The sequence below is a fragment of the Crocodylus siamensis genome, chromosome 4 (genome assembly GCF_052110815.1).
Source record: "Crocodylus siamensis isolate JL-2025a chromosome 4, ASM5211081v1, whole genome shotgun sequence".
In the NCBI taxonomy this organism is placed as follows: Eukaryota; Metazoa; Chordata; order Crocodylia; family Crocodylidae; genus Crocodylus; species Crocodylus siamensis.
Genome location: NC_143398.1, coordinates 105260624 through 105276192, shown reverse-complemented (window position 1 = coordinate 105276192; position 15569 = coordinate 105260624). Strand labels below are relative to the sequence as shown.

The window sequence follows — 15569 nt, the reverse complement described above, 5'->3', positions numbered from 1 at the left end:
CAAACTGAAGCTAGAGGTGAAATAAGGCTCACCAATCTGACAAATGCCACTTTTTAAAAAAACCTTTCCCTCTGAAGTCAGTCTTTTGCAAAGACCTCCAGGGGCATTGTAAAATTATACCCTATAATATTCAAAGCAAATCTTAGTTGGTGAGAAGACAGACAAGACGCACAAGACTTTGCAGTGACTTAAAACAGTTTAATGTAATTCCAAGACAAAGTGTGATTACATTTCTACACATATACAATATGCATATGTGAGTTTACAAATTTTGATTAATAACTCGTTTCACCTCAGAGACCGAAAAAATGATCAAAAAGAAACCGTGAATAACAAGCTATAACATAGTTCACCACAACGGGACCTCCTTTCTCACCCTACAGTTAGTAATATTACAATTAAAATAACTATATTCTTCTATAATGTATTTTCTGTTAAAATCATCTCATAAATTTACAATGCTATTATTAGTTTCCAAGACTAATATAAATTCACTCCATTTTTCTACAACGAAAATGATTATTAATTAGAAGCACACAACGTCATGATGAAAAACACAAGCATTTTCTTTTAGTAGCAAGAACTTGATTGGTTAAGAATTAGATTTCTTGTAAAACATTCTAAAGCCAAGTAAAATATCCATTCTTATAACATACCTATAATATGAGACTAAGGAATAGGTTACATATAGGTCTACAACACATCAGGTTTTTTTTTCCTTTAAAAAAAAAAAAAGACGGACATATTTACCAAAAGAAAAAAAGAAAGAAAATAGAAAGAAAGCATAGAAAAAGAAACAGAAAGGGGAAAAAAAGAGGGACAATTCACATAGGAAAGAAGCATTACACAAGAAAATACTGTTGCACACAATAATTTTCACAAAGATTAACATGGATTAACACTCATTACAGAAACCGTACAGTGAAGGAACACAAAGAATCAGGGCTTTCAAGGGGTTACTGGGCTGAGATGACGCTCTAGAGAAAGAACCATCTAAGGACAGAGGGTTGGGGCAGGGGGCCCAGGGCATCTTTTCCCTTTCATTTGTGATAGTATTTCACAGCTTCCCCTCTCCCCGCACCTTCCCCTTCACAATTTTGGCGCAGTGTATGTTAACTTCCACTTTCCATCCAGAGTACACTAGGGTTGTGGGCAGTCAAAAGGTATGAAACATTCCCTCCGATTCCCTCCTTTTAGTATGCAAAAGGGTCTTGCTGTTCAGAAAAATGTTTCACCCATTGATTTAACTACCCTAACTCTAGATTCTTCGACTTCCAAGATGCCCCTCTTTCATTCTCTTCCTCTTTCTCTCTCTCTCTCTTTCTCTCTCTCTCTCTCTCTTTCTCTCTCCTTTTAATAAAGCTATTAATGACACTTCCTCTCCTTTCACAATTTTGGTTTGGTATACAATATACGGGCTACATTCTGATCCTGCCCAAGTAAAATCTGGTACCCAAAATGCCTTGTTTACTTTGTTGGTGAAACGCATGGGATGAGGAGATACTTTTTACACCTGAAGTGGTTGTGCCCTGGAATATCCTTGGAAGTATCCTTTCAAGAAGAATACAAAACAAAAAACCAAAAAAAACAAATACGGGGAAAAGCAAAGAAGACAGAAGTGTTGTATGTAACCACCTAATGTGGAAGCATTGTAGCAGATTGTATTTTCTTTCTGAGGACAGAGGTGCTATATGTAACCATTCAGATTCTAAGGGATGTGCATTGCCAGTTTTAGAAACCCCTTCTTGCTTCACAAGTTCCAAACCAAATTATTCCAAAAACTCAGTAGCTCCTTCAACTGAGTGAGCCTATTTCCAGGGCTGATTCCTATCACAAAAAGCAGAATAGGCAGTTGCTGAGGGTGACAAAATGTTAGTGTTTGTTGATTGTGCAACTGTGTGCTAAGAGGGGCCAAACATTTTCCAGTTAGCCTAAGGGCTGCATTGAGCTTGGATGATGGCAAAACAGCAATCATGTGATAAGCTATCACTTTGGTAGCAGGAGTTACAGTATGGGAACAATGGCTTTGAATGGAGTTAATGGAGGAGCTAGAAATCAATCACTGAAGTCAATGAGGAGCTGTGCCATTGATTTTAATTCAGATACTGGAACATAACACATCATTGCTGTTTACCAGCAACTCAATCAGTTGCCAAGATCACCAAATGTAGCAGTGTCAGGCATCACTGAAAAATGCAGAGCTTTCCAGAGTTCCACAACAGAAGCTCAGCTCTTCAGATACAAATATTTTAAAATATCAGTTCCTGTACTTTTATTAGCTAAAAGTACCACATTGCCCAGCAGACATATACACCCTGTTCACTGGGTACCCAACTGAAAGAAAGCAAGAACCGAACTAGACAGGTACTCATGGCTAAGTGAGACTGAAAAAAGGGTTGCATCAAAATGCAAAATGCAACCCAAAACAAGGAAACAGCACCAATAGACGCTGCCATTGGTCAATAAGGTTAGAAAGAGATGGTCAGTGTATTCTATATTTAGTTCACTGGTTCAATATGTTCCTAGGGTGGCCAGCATCACTTGCTGATGAATGGAATGAAAGCCAAATTACAGCGTTGCCTCTGAGTGGCTGTCACAAAATATCAAAACAAAACAGGCTTTCACTAACTCAGGAATCAATAGTCTAGTGAATACATTATCAACAATACAACACATCCCTTCCTTTGTATATCCTTCATTCTCATTATACAGGTATCTTCATCCAGTTTAAGGTCCTTCATAGAATAGTTAATTTAGAAGTACAGCACTCCCTGTTTTAACACGAGGAGTTTCTATAAAACATGCTATCAAAAAAATGAATAGCTTATCTGTTGGACTATATTTGCTAAATCTTCAAAACATGTGGAGTGGTTTCTTAAACATATTTTGGAATAAGCTTGATTCTTTGAGCAGTACTGACTTTCCAATACTATGTTATATCTCAAAACAGAATATACATATTAAAGACACACTTGTACTTTTCTTCTCTTAAAAGGGCAAAATTAAAAAGAGGCAGCTGTATTGAGTTTTGAAGGTGTCATTTACAAACAAAATTCCCTTAAAAAGTACCAGTTTAAATGTAAACTATAAAACACTGTAATAACTATAAAATGTAGCCAGAAAATTGTTTAAGTAGCCATAGTCTATTATTCAGTTCATATTAGTTTAAAATGTGACTCTTTAAATAACTTCTAGAAGGCCAGAGCATTTTACAGTAGCTATAAACATATATACTTACATGTGCATTTTAACATCACAATTGATTAAAATACATAAAAGAGTAATCTATTCCTTGGTTTAATTTTTTTTTTTAACAGAATCACTGTCTTCAGACTTCACTCAAGCAACAATGACCAGGGTGGGCATTTATCATTATTCCGCCCATACAGAGTTTATAGTCTTTGAATCACAAGTTCAAGCTGGCTACATGTTTTCAAAAAAGGCTAAAACCAGGATGAATGCCCACATTTGAGGTAATTATTGCCATTAGGTCACAGTTTGTGTAATATAAGTGTATCTAAATCCTTCTTTAAAAAAACCGAAGGTATTCCACCATAATTCCAGGATAACTTGAACACCAAACAGAATCCAGAATTCTGATCAGGTGGGTTTGCTTCCAATGGAGTCAATGAGCTCTAGAACATAGACAGGCCTAGAACACACATAGAGTAACCTAGAACACAGACAAACAAACCTAGAACCATTTGATATAGAAATACAAACAAACAAGTAAACAAAAAAAACTAAGAGGTGCCATATAACAGATGAATAACATTTCTGATCAGAATTCCAGACCAAAGTTTTTTCTTTAACTTCCTTACTCCCTTCCAATCAATTTGCTGGAAAAAAAAAATCAACATACACCTGCATTGTCATCAACTCTGTGCCAGCACTTCAGAAACTCCTTGGCTACGTTCTAGAAATGGGATGAGCTTTCCCTTTGCTCTCAGCGTTGTTGCTCCATTGCTATCTGTCTCAACAAGGAAACTTTTAAGCAAGAAAAAAAAGTCCCTGGCTGTCAGACCCACACACAAGTATTTACAAGGTTTGAGTGAATCTGCACATACTTCCCCTCACAGCTAAAGAATTAAGATCAGAGATGTCACAATATTTATCAGTGCAGTAAAAAATATCATTTTTGGAAAAAAATATACCTTTAGTATTGCCTTTCTTAGATTAACTATGATAAGCAAAAGATTTAAAACAAAAACTTTTATCTTCAAACACACATGAATAGTCTGTTATAGCAGCACTGCTAAAACTGGAAGGACAAAGCTAACCCGTACAGGAGAAAGTTATTTTCAATCTTATTCTACAGATGCAGAAAGCAAAGCCTCATCATATGCCTCATGAGATTCCTGGAAGGTCAGATTAATTCCCCATTCAAATTTCACTCTTAACCTGTGTGTTTCCTTTTCCACTGAAAGGACTATACCTTTGCAGAGGAGACTGTGCCTTCTAGGGCTCAATTCTTCACGCACCTAAGCAAATTTGTGTGCCAGACCCTAAAAGAGAGGCTACAGGACCTGAACCTGTTCAGCCTTCACAAAAGAAGGCTGAGAGAGCACTTGGTGGCTGTCTACGAACTTACCGGGGGGACCAGCGGGGAACGGGAGAGACCCAGTTCACCCGTGCACCTCCCAGACTAACAAGGAATAATGGCCAGAAGTTGCCTGAGACATTAGTTGTTCAGGCTGGACATTAGAAGACACTATTTCATAATCAGTGTGGCTAGGATCTGGAACCAACTTCCAAAGGAAGTGGTGCTGGCTCCTACCTTGGGGGTCTTTAAGAGGAGGCTAGATGTCTACCTGGCTGGGGTCATTTGAGCCCCGTTTTCTCTCCTGCCCAGGTCAGGGGGTTGGACTTGATCTACTTGGGTCCCTTCCGATCCTACTTCGATGAATCTATGAAATTTGTACACCTGGGGGATTCCATTGAACTCACCGGGAGTAAAGCTATTCATGAGCAGAAGTATCAGCAGGCTTAAGTCCTTGGTTAGCTTATTTATATGAGCTCTAACCCTGTTTTCTTCAATTAAGCTCCTTCTACACTGGGCTTTGCTCTGTTCTCTGGATGGTGGAGGAACACAGTGATATATATTGTAGGGCTGTCCTTCCAGCCCTCAGGGCTGATGTACCATGTACTTAGAACGTGGGATAGCCTAGGGAATGCCTCTCTAAAAAGTTGCTCTAGCAAGGTGCCAAAACACCCGTACTTTCAGTACTGTTACCACAATCTTTCTGACCATTGCTTTAAAATTCTGAAGTGTAAATTGCTCAATGTGACTGATACTTTAGGTCCCAGCCCTGCGTTCCTGACTTGGTCTATACCTAGGCAAAAGTCCTGTTGACTTCAAAGAGAACATGCTAGCGTAAGGACTCAGAGACTAAAGATACATGGGCACAGTCCTGTCCCAAGTAAAGAGGTCTTAAATGCAGAGAAGCAATTTAATGCACAGAGGCAGGCCACAGAGAGAACTTGGGAGACCTAGACCCAACCTGCACACTGTAACGTACTGCCCAGCTGGAGGAGGGCACAAATACTTCTGCATGGAAGGAGCGGATTATTTCCCCTGATGCCTGTCGGGAATCACCTGAACAAGAAAAATTACTCAGACCTTGCACACAGGTATTGAGAATTTGGCTGTAGGCAGCACAGATGATTCCTTTATTGGGCTGACTGTCAAACCACAGTAACATGCACACAAGTCTTTCACAAACTATAAACAATTCCATTGCTTTTGGCCAACCTTGCAGAGGCTTCACTGCTGCAGGAGATGAACCACTGTCTTGAGTCTGATCCATAAGAGAACAAAAACTCAGGGGAGTTAAATGCTACAGAAGCACAAGGAGCACACAGAAACTTACTCCCACTCTGCACCTCACAATTTAGATGCTGCACTGCTGCCACTGACAGGATACACTTTAATTAGTATGAATAGCAGTAGTTTAGAATAGAAGAATAGTTTTTGGTGTCCCCTAAAGTTTGGGATAGCAGCAATATTTAGTGTGAATTAATTTCTCCACTCAACAAGCTAGCTAATCAAAGTGTAAAAGTGGCAGTAACTAGGAAGAGAGAATGAAAGGTGGAAAGAAATGTGGAATTCCCTGGGATGTTGTTATTGCCTGACAGTCATGACATGTGACGTAATTCTGTATCTGTAATGTTGGGGGGGGAGGGTGTCTCTCTATTTTTTAAGTTTCTTTGGTCAAAGGAAAAAAAGAGGGTTTTACTTTCCCTTCAAGTTTAGTAATGGAATTTCTTTCAAGCCAAATTCTGAGGGATAGTTCCTTGAGATTATAAAGAAGAAAAATATCAGAGACAGAATCATCCCTTTGCTTGAATGCTTCATGAAAGAACTACTAGAGAGAGAGAAAGAGTAAAACCTACCCAGAAAGTCAAATTCAGCCACAGTGTAAGCATATGCAATTCTAATGAGTGAGCTGCAATTGCAGCTGTTTTCTCAAAACAGCTGGAGTTGACCAGTCTTCAGTGAAAAAAGTTCCAGCTTTTCCATTGTTTTCTCTTTCTGTTCAAGTTAACTAGTGTCTCCACCTCTTTCTACATTCCAGTTTCAGCAGCTTGAATGTCCAGCTCTAGTAAGAGGCAATGTCTGTACACCAAGACAATGCGATGGGGAAAGGGGTCACTTCTAAACTGAGCCAACCATGAACCACCACTAAACACTTCCAGTACTAAACCATTCACCTCCTCCCTCAGGTTGCCAAGCAGTTTGCTTTATGCACACAAAGAACCCAAAGCTCATTCCAAAACACATCAATCCTGTTTTCAACTCCAAAGGTCTATGCAAGCTAAATAATTCAGCTATTTTTATTTATGCAGGACCAACAGAATGCTAAGCACTTAGTTCCTTTCTAATCTTAGTCTGCTTGTTTGACTAGCAGTATTACTATTTACCAAACCATATTTTCAAAGGGGAGTAGGAGCAGAGGCATTGTTTGCTCCAACCTACTGACCCATCATCCTCATTTAGCATTGCAACCTAAATACAATTCGGACTGTGGACATCATTCACTATTATTGCGACCTCCACCCCTACTCAATACTGTGCTGGGATCAGGTCTGTAGCTAGAATCATAGGAATGGATCTAAGGGCCATCTAATCCAGCCTCCTCCACAGATACAGCTTGAAGATTACAATCCTAGCATGAGCAGGATAAACCACTGCCCCTTCCACCTTGCAATGTATCCTTTCCCACCACAGAAGGGTGCCATCCTACCATGGTCACCCCGTTCCCAGAGAAATCAAATGTATGCTGTTGTGAAAGAGCATGCACTGCAAAAACACAAAAAATAAAATCCCACATGCCTCAGAGAGAGAGGGAAGCCAACTTTTCCTCCCATCCCTGCTCTGTCAGACCTCATTCAGCAAAGAATCTAAGCATTGATCCGTAAGCATTTAACTCTGCCTTGATTTGGCAGAGCACAAAAAGACCTGATTAAGTAACTGCTGAAGTCCCAGTGACTTCAAAGGAACATAAACCTGTCCTGAATCAGGGCGCAGTCTCTATGACACCATTCTAGTAAGGGTGGGAGATGTAATGGAAAGCTTAAATATCTGAATCCCATACAACAGGGGAAAAAAAGCTTATTAAAGCTCCTTAGGTGATAATTAAAAGAAAAAAGACCAGCTATATGGAGGAGGAAGAAAGCCATGAGCCAAGTATGCTGGCTATATGGACATGGTTTGAATCATCAGCAATGGTAGAGCAAGGCCAGGACCATTTTATTTCTGCTGCTGGATTTTTAGCTACTTAACACCTTCAGGGTCTCTCAGTGTCATTTATCCAGTGACTAGACTGGGAGGCACACTGGTTCCTCCTTTGGGGTTCTATTTAGAGTTTTGTAGGCAGACAGGATACCCCATGAAAAGCTACCCCTATGCTATCCCCTCTGGGAAACTGAGCCTTAACATTTAGCCTGGGCTTAGATTAATTAAAAGGCTAACTGGGTCATGGCTAGTGCATGACTGGGGTGTATGGAGTCTTGGTCTGATTTAAGTGTCCCATCAACATTAGCTGCTGTAAGATGATGGTGAGCCAGACCTTATGGCCCCACAGCCTTGGTCTTCCTTCAGTCCAATCTTCCTGCTGGAAAATGACTTTGAGTTGCTGTCTCACTTCTGCCTCTAAGTGAGGGTTTCTGGAACTGTGCTGAAATGCAAACATGCTCTGGGGTATAATGTGCCATCCCCCTCAAGGGCACAGCCAGTGTGCCCTGGCTCTCCATCTATGCTATCGGCACAATTTACCTTTTCAGACCATGTGCGTTTCCCTCTCTTCCTACATTTCTCACAGACACAGCAAAGTTTCTGATGCCACTGATGGAGAGAAACAATTCACAATACAATTAACAACAACAACAATACTAAGAGAAAAAAATAACACAAAGATGCAGGAATGCGTGTGCAATTAAAACCCAGAGTAAAATATAATAATATTAAAATAATAATAATCATAACAATATACAATAAAATAACAATATTATTCCTTTTAATGACAAGCAGCATGAAGCTTTCATTCCTGAACTGATGAGACAGGAGAGGAATGCAACGGAAACTTACAGAGAGAATGGGGAATTCATTTCCTGGTTTAAATAAATGGAAAGTGTTGTCTTTCTAATGGCAAGGCATAAGGTGCATGGACTGCTCAGAGATCAGATCCTTTATGTACTTTGTGGGAATGAGGAAGAGAAGGGAAAAATCAAACTTTGCAAGGATAGCGCACGAATTTGAAATGGCAAACACAAAGGTTAGTAACTGGCTTGCCAAAAGAAGATAGTTTTATCCAACCATCTATGCATAGTGAGATTCCTTCCAGGGGGGGCAAGTGCTCATGACAAGATAGTACAGCTCTGCTTGTTTTTTTTGAAATTTTTCCTCTTGAGAGGCCTTATTCTAAACTCCACCCAAGGGAATCATTCTCTCTCTCTCTCTCCAAATCAACCTGCCATTGTCCAGCGTATTAAAAAAAAATGTAAACATGCCTTGCTGTAGTTACAGGGAGAGCTGTGGCACCGAGTAGCCAGGTAGACTTAAGAACTTTAATGGAAGTATGCCACCAAACTCTCTTTTCTTGGTCTCTTCTCTCCTTCCCAACAAGCCCACAAGCAGATGTGGGTATTCTAGAAACACTTATAAGTACTGATGCAATGGCAAATCCATTTTTATCAGTGAGATTTGCCCCCAACTCACTCAATTGTAAGAAAGTCTCTCTTTGGAAACCTATCTGAAAACAAGACTGTTTAGAGTTCCTTTGGAGCGGAGGACCCAGTGTAAGAATTAATTTACCAAGTGGAAAAGGCATTCTACCACTACAGGAACTTGTTTTTACAAGTTGGCTGAGTAAGAGGGGAAATGAATACAGTCAGAACTACATTACATTGGGTAGGGCCCTGATGTCTCAAAGTACTCTCTGCACTCAGCAAACCTGAGTCTGACGCTCTAGACTGAATTGAATCTCTATCTCACGCTCTTGCTCCCTTTTTTTCCCTGCCATCTGTGGAGATCTAGTGAAACAATTCTTTAAGGGACCAGTATTCCCCCATTGAATGGGCTAAATCTTTGTTCCCACTCCAAACAAACTATTTAATGTGCTTGATATTCCACAGCAATGACTGGAGGAATCTGGCCTTCTACTCTGACACAAATGTTAGCAAACAGCAGAATGAGAATTAGGTTTCACATGGAGAAGTTTGTTATTTGAACAAGAAACTAAAACAAAACAAAAAAAAGAAAAACAACCCACAGAAGAAATCTTTCACCCTTTAGGAAGTTGTACTGGATTTCATGACCAACAGGGTCACTTTTAGCCCATACTATGCTAAACAGACATTTATGCATATGCCCTTCCAACTCCCATGAACTTCCCCAATACCTTCACATTAGCAAATGATCTAAGATTGACAGCATAGGGGGAAAAATAACTAGATGATCAGCAACAATAACAACAACAAAAGAAGAAGAGCTGAGATTAAATTCCGACTAGCCTCAGTCAGTTTCTAGGAGTACCAGTGGAAGTAAACCCTTAAACCGCATCTGTAGTTCGGTAAGGCACTACAAGGGAATGGTGTAAAACTAAGACTGTGACAGTTGTAATGGCTGTGCTGAGGAACACACCACAGAGAGAAGGCAGCATCTGCGCGCGCGCACACACACACACACACACATACATACCTGGACAATCACATTTGTTACATGCCTATGTTATATCACTTTTTTGTGCAATCACATTGAGGAATAGTCTATTGGTATCATTGAAGTTCAACACAAAATAGTAAAAAGGGTGTATGTACTGTATAGTGCTACATTCTACCGGGGGATAGGGGGCCAGCTAAAACTTCTACTCCTACATTAAAATGGCTAGGGATTAACAATAAATTTTCCAAATAAAATCAAGAAACTGAAATCTGACATACATTATTAAAGACAATTTTTAGGAATAACATTTCTCAGGGATTTATCCAGGGTGCTCAGAGAAAGGGGAAAATAGCCCCATTGCTTCTGATCTTGACAAATGTCACATAGTCATTCCTTTTTGCGTGGGTGTGTTTTAAGCATATCAGTGCTGGGCCGAAGTTTCTAGTGATGGAATGGTCCCTTCCTCCCCCCGCCACTCCGACCCACTCCTCCCTCTATCTTCTCTGCAGAAAACACCTCACACACCATTAGGGTTATGGAGAACAGTGCAAAGATGGGCCATAAACCCTTCAAAATTCTGGATAAATCCCTAATCCATATATTTATTGAATTAAAAACCTAGTGGATTTTGTTTTAGGCGTTCTGGACAACAAATTATTAAATGTAGCTCACTATCAGATGAAAATAATCTTTAAAAGTCTATTGGTGAAGTTCTCCAAAGCACAGGACCCAGCTTTGGGATCCTTCTGCTTCCCCCTCTCTCTAGTTTGGTGCAGAATGGTTTTTTTGTGTTTTTTATTTTTGTTTTTTTTTTTCAGTTCTTTTTTTCCTTTTTCTTTTTTTTTAAATAAAAGTGTAGAATTGGTTTTCTCCTTCTTGCCTCTCTCATTTCTTCCTTAAAGACTCCTTCGTTCAAGTTTCACAGGAGCCTCTCATTGCATTGTTTGTTTGTCATGTTCTTCAATATAAAAGCAGCCACCTCACTCCCTCTTTCTGGGTGTGTCTCTCTCTTATTCCAGTGTTTAGATGTAAGGGTACTGGTTGACCTTAGTGGGGCTCAGCGGGTATCCAGTGTAGACTGTGGAGGCTGGAGAAGCACTGATATAGGTCTGATGGGCAAACTGAGCCTGGTACTGACTCGGGTGGATGGTGGGTGATGGTAGAACTCGAGGGCCCATGCTGACTGGAACCTGGTGGACTATACTGGCTGGGTAGGTGGTGTGTTGCACAGCATGACGAGCAGACCCTTGGGACGCCACCAGGTGGGCGACGGTGCCTGTAGACCCAAGTGCAGCGGGGGCAGTGTACGTGTAGAGGTGGGGTTGGGTAGGTAGATGAGCAGCTGCGGCCGCGGCCAGGTGGGGGTGGACTGTACCGTGGCTGGGACTATTGTGTGGGAAGGAGTACGGGGCCTGAGCTATTGTTGGAGTGATGTAGGCTTGCTGTCGTCGGTGACTCCCTGTGCGATCTGTTGTGATGTGCTGCTGGGCCTGGACAAAAAGAATAACAATAAAAGACAGTTACAAGACAACAGCTTGTTTTATTTTATTTATTTATTTGACCACTGTGGGTAACTGAATGTCCCTTCCAGAACCAATCCTCCTCAAAGTCTCAGTCTCGAAATAAACTTCCCTTGGAGGCCACAGGGCTGCATAAGGTCCCTTCAAAACCCACTCGCACCTTATTTTCCGTGTGCACATTTGAATGATTCACAGTACCTGGTGTCGTACCTTCTTGCACAGTTCTCTCTCTTACCAATAGGGTCAGCTAACATAACGACCCATTATTGGATCCCTGTATTTCAGGAAGATGGGTTAGCTCAGACAGCATGGGTCTTTTTAAAACTTGACAGTCCACTTAATGCTGAAGAAAGATCCTGACCTAACAGCCCTGGAAACAGGAATCCTGTAATCAGGCAGAGGCAATGTTATTTCTTTTTTAGAAGTTTTGGTTTTGCTACTCCTTGATTAGCAAGATCACATTTTAAGAGTCATCTTAGCAATGCCCCTGTCCTACAAGATCCTCAAAACTTTCTCCTTTTGGTATCCTCCCATTATCACCTCTAACTTCTTGAGGACAGGCTGCTTCTATTTTTCACAGAGGACAAGATGCATTCTTTACACACACTATGGATTTTCTCAGCTGGGCCCTTCCACTGAAGGCTTGCATTGAGTGATTTATCTCAGTCATTTACAATTACTATGCATCCAGGTAAAATATTAAGGAACCATTAAGGAGCTCATGAAACAAGAATTGGAAGACAAGCATCACGCATGCTGTACTTTATTATTTACTTCTATTTGTCAGTTCTCTTTTATCCTCTTCAGTAATCTTTCTGTTCAAAATACTGCAAGTCACACTATACTCTGACTTTTGGAAGCACAATGCCATCATCTCCACCTCCTACCACATTAGCTTAATTTTATTTAACGCTAGTTGAATTTTTTCAAACACTCAATTGAATTCTGGGAGGAGTGGGGGGAGGGAAGAAGTTCTTGCCAGACACTTTTCACCATTTTTCACCAGCTCTTCTTTTATTCTGCTCTGTACAAAAGCCAAAAACTCTCACTGTGAGTTTCCACTCCTCAAATCTTGGAAATTTTGCTGTTATTTCCCTAGTGCAATTATCTCACTGTAAAGAAGAGACAGGTTTCAGGTACAGTGAACACAAAAGAGATTCTTCCCTGAGGCTCCTGGGAAGCACCCTTGGTGCGCTGCTAACAGATTGAGAACCATCTTAACCCTTGCATGACATTCATCCATCAGAGTACATCTAAATCTTGGCTCCTATTAAAAGCCATCTTTAAATAGATCAGGAATCAGTACCAACTGCATTGGAAATCTATGAGTTACCACCTCGTCCTGTATGCACGCATGCGCTAAGTCTTCAGCAGTTTGCCACCTCTAACGGGAAATCTTTCCCTCACTCAAACCTAGAGTCTTGCCATCTCTTCCCATCAATTATCACTTGAAAGGCTGCCTCATATTTCAAGAACCTATACTTGACATGAATCCAGCCCCACATCCCATCCCCTTATATTCAGGGCACCAACACGCTTTTCTATGTTAACCATTTCTCTAACAAGGGTAAGCCATCTCACGTTTGAAAAACATTGTGTGTACAATGCAGTGCTGCCACGTGGCTGGTAAGCAGTAGGACTGGACTTCGGGACCTGTGGTTCTAAAACTGAGAGTTTCTACTGCCAGGACTAAACGATGAGGCTGTCTTCATCAGTCTGTAGCAGGTTCATCCACCACCCTCCGTGGCTCTTTAGTAGAAAGTGACAGACTGCTACAGTGATTCAGGGGCTTACATTCTGCCTCCTTCCCGGTTTACTTACCTGGCTTAGATTAAGAGGCTGTTGCTGCTGGAAATGTGCTCCTGGTCGCTGCTGCCTGTATGCAACAGCTCCAGATGAGCTCCCTGAAGAGTGACCACTTGTGGAGGTCACGGTGCTGGAGGACTTGGACTTGTAGGATGATGAGTGGTGACTGGTGGTGACTGTGCCAGGAAAGGAAACATATTTGTAGCTTAAATCATATTTTATATTTTCTACCCAACCCTTCTCTCATCGAGTCTCCTCTAGGTGACTTTTGGAAGGAGAATCACCACACTGTCTCCTGCTTACAAGAAAGGGTTGAACAACAGTGCCCTCTGAGAGCTCATAAACATGCCTGTTGCCCCAGAGGTCACAACACAAACTCTGCATGTGAATCCCAAATTGGGTCTGGAAGAGAGTGTGTAAAACCCTGTGGAGATGCCAGGGACTGATCTGCTGAGGGAACTGAAGGAGGCTAAGGAGGACAGGAAATGACAGTGATTTGGGGCAGAGAGCAAGGAAAACACATTGCCTGGTCTGTCTCACTCTGAATAGGCAGGAAGAGGGAAAACAAGGAGATGCCCAACACGCTGAGTCTTGATGCCTGTCCTACACAAGCAACGTCTGAAATACGTGGATCCTCACACAGCTTACAGCCCAGCATCCCAGGCAAGGCCCACCAAAGAGTCCCCTTTTCAACTTTTTGGGTTATCCAGAACAGTGGAGTAGCTGAATGTAGTTAAGCAGTCAGACATGCCCAGTCCAGAGGGGTCTGAGGAATTATTCTTCCTGGACACATTAGCAAGTGTAGATGGAAAACAATTCCATGGATCCAACCATTTGAAAACAAACATATTTAACACTGAAGGGTAGATCAAGAATGACTGACATTGATGTGAGGCTCACCTTCAAGGTTTGCACTAGGGGTTACATACTATTCCTACATCACTACTAATGTGACTGAGAACACAATTTAACCCTGCGACTCCCAACCATATTCAAGCCCCTCTCTCTGTACATCCCGTCAGCAATGCAATATGCCCCCCAAGGACAAATTGTGGGAAGTGGGAGAAAGGAAGGAGCACAGAATTCTTTAAAAAAAAAAGACAAAAAACAAAAAATCTGAACCATGAGATTCTTCAAAAATTATAGTTTATTTCTTCTTATTTCTCTGGGGCAAGAAGTGCAGTTTACCTGGTGCCAGGCTATCACACTCTACCAGCACCTCACTGGCCTGGGTTTTCAGTGGTGGCACGATTATAGTTCGTGGGTTCCCGCTGCAATGGGTTTCTGGAACCCCTTTTGTGTCATAAGTGTTCCCATTATTCTGTCCCCCGCGCTGCTGCACTGCATAGGGGCTGTTGTTGCTGGAGGAATCGGAGTAGGGGGAATCGTGCACGGTGACACAGCTGATGACATTTTTTCTTTGCTTGGAGAGTGTGCTGGAGAAACAAATGCAACAAAGAAAAGAAAATGAATGGATAAGAAACACCTTGATAACCATCCCTTAATCCCATCTTCACTCTGATCCTCGCGCAGTGGGGCACATCCATAGCATAAAGCACACAGCTAAGTGCTTTGCCATTATATAGGCCATATGGGTTCTTAAGTTCACTTTTTGCTAGTCAGGCAAACTCCCACTGAAGTCAAGTCGAGGCCTATCACAGCAAGGAGTAAAACACTGAGAATGGATCTGATATTTGCACAGCTTGGAATAGCTCTCAGGTTGCTAGGTTTATTTTCAGGCTATTTTAATGTGTGCACTATATAAGCTTAGCTTATAGCAGCTCCACTATAAAGTTGCATGTCTCATTACCCACACAAAACTGTGGACGTCTTTTCCAGTTTTTCCGCAAAGCTTTAATAATAGATGTTATGAAGTTTCACAGGATTAAACTTCCATTAATTTACCAAACAGACTGCATTATACTAACTAATATAGTAGGGAGTGTATCTATTCATTAATGTTTGAAATAAAAGACAATTGACAAAAATGAACAAAGTATATTTTGCCATGATGAATCCTTGGGTTTTATTCTTTTTCTCATTAATTCGCAACAGGTCTCCTGACATTAGTGCAAATTATT

General features: G+C 41.1%; 1 protein-coding gene across 2 annotated transcripts in view; it reads right to left on the bottom strand.

Annotated features, from left to right (window-relative positions):
* Positions 1–177: 177 nt before the first annotated feature.
* Positions 178–15569, bottom strand: part of HIPK2 (homeodomain interacting protein kinase 2) — a 206435-nt gene continuing 191043 nt past the window's right edge. For both annotated transcript variants that reach the window (XM_090043257.1, XM_090043258.1), the window contains exons 13-15: positions 14677–14924; positions 13504–13664; positions 178–11652 (exon numbers count right to left, since the gene is read on the bottom strand). In XM_090043257.1, coding sequence (XP_089899383.1) covers positions 11185–11652; positions 13504–13664; positions 14677–14924 — 877 coding nt within the window. In that variant the 3' untranslated portion in view covers positions 178–11184. The remainder of the gene's footprint in view (positions 11653–13503; positions 13665–14676; positions 14925–15569) is intronic.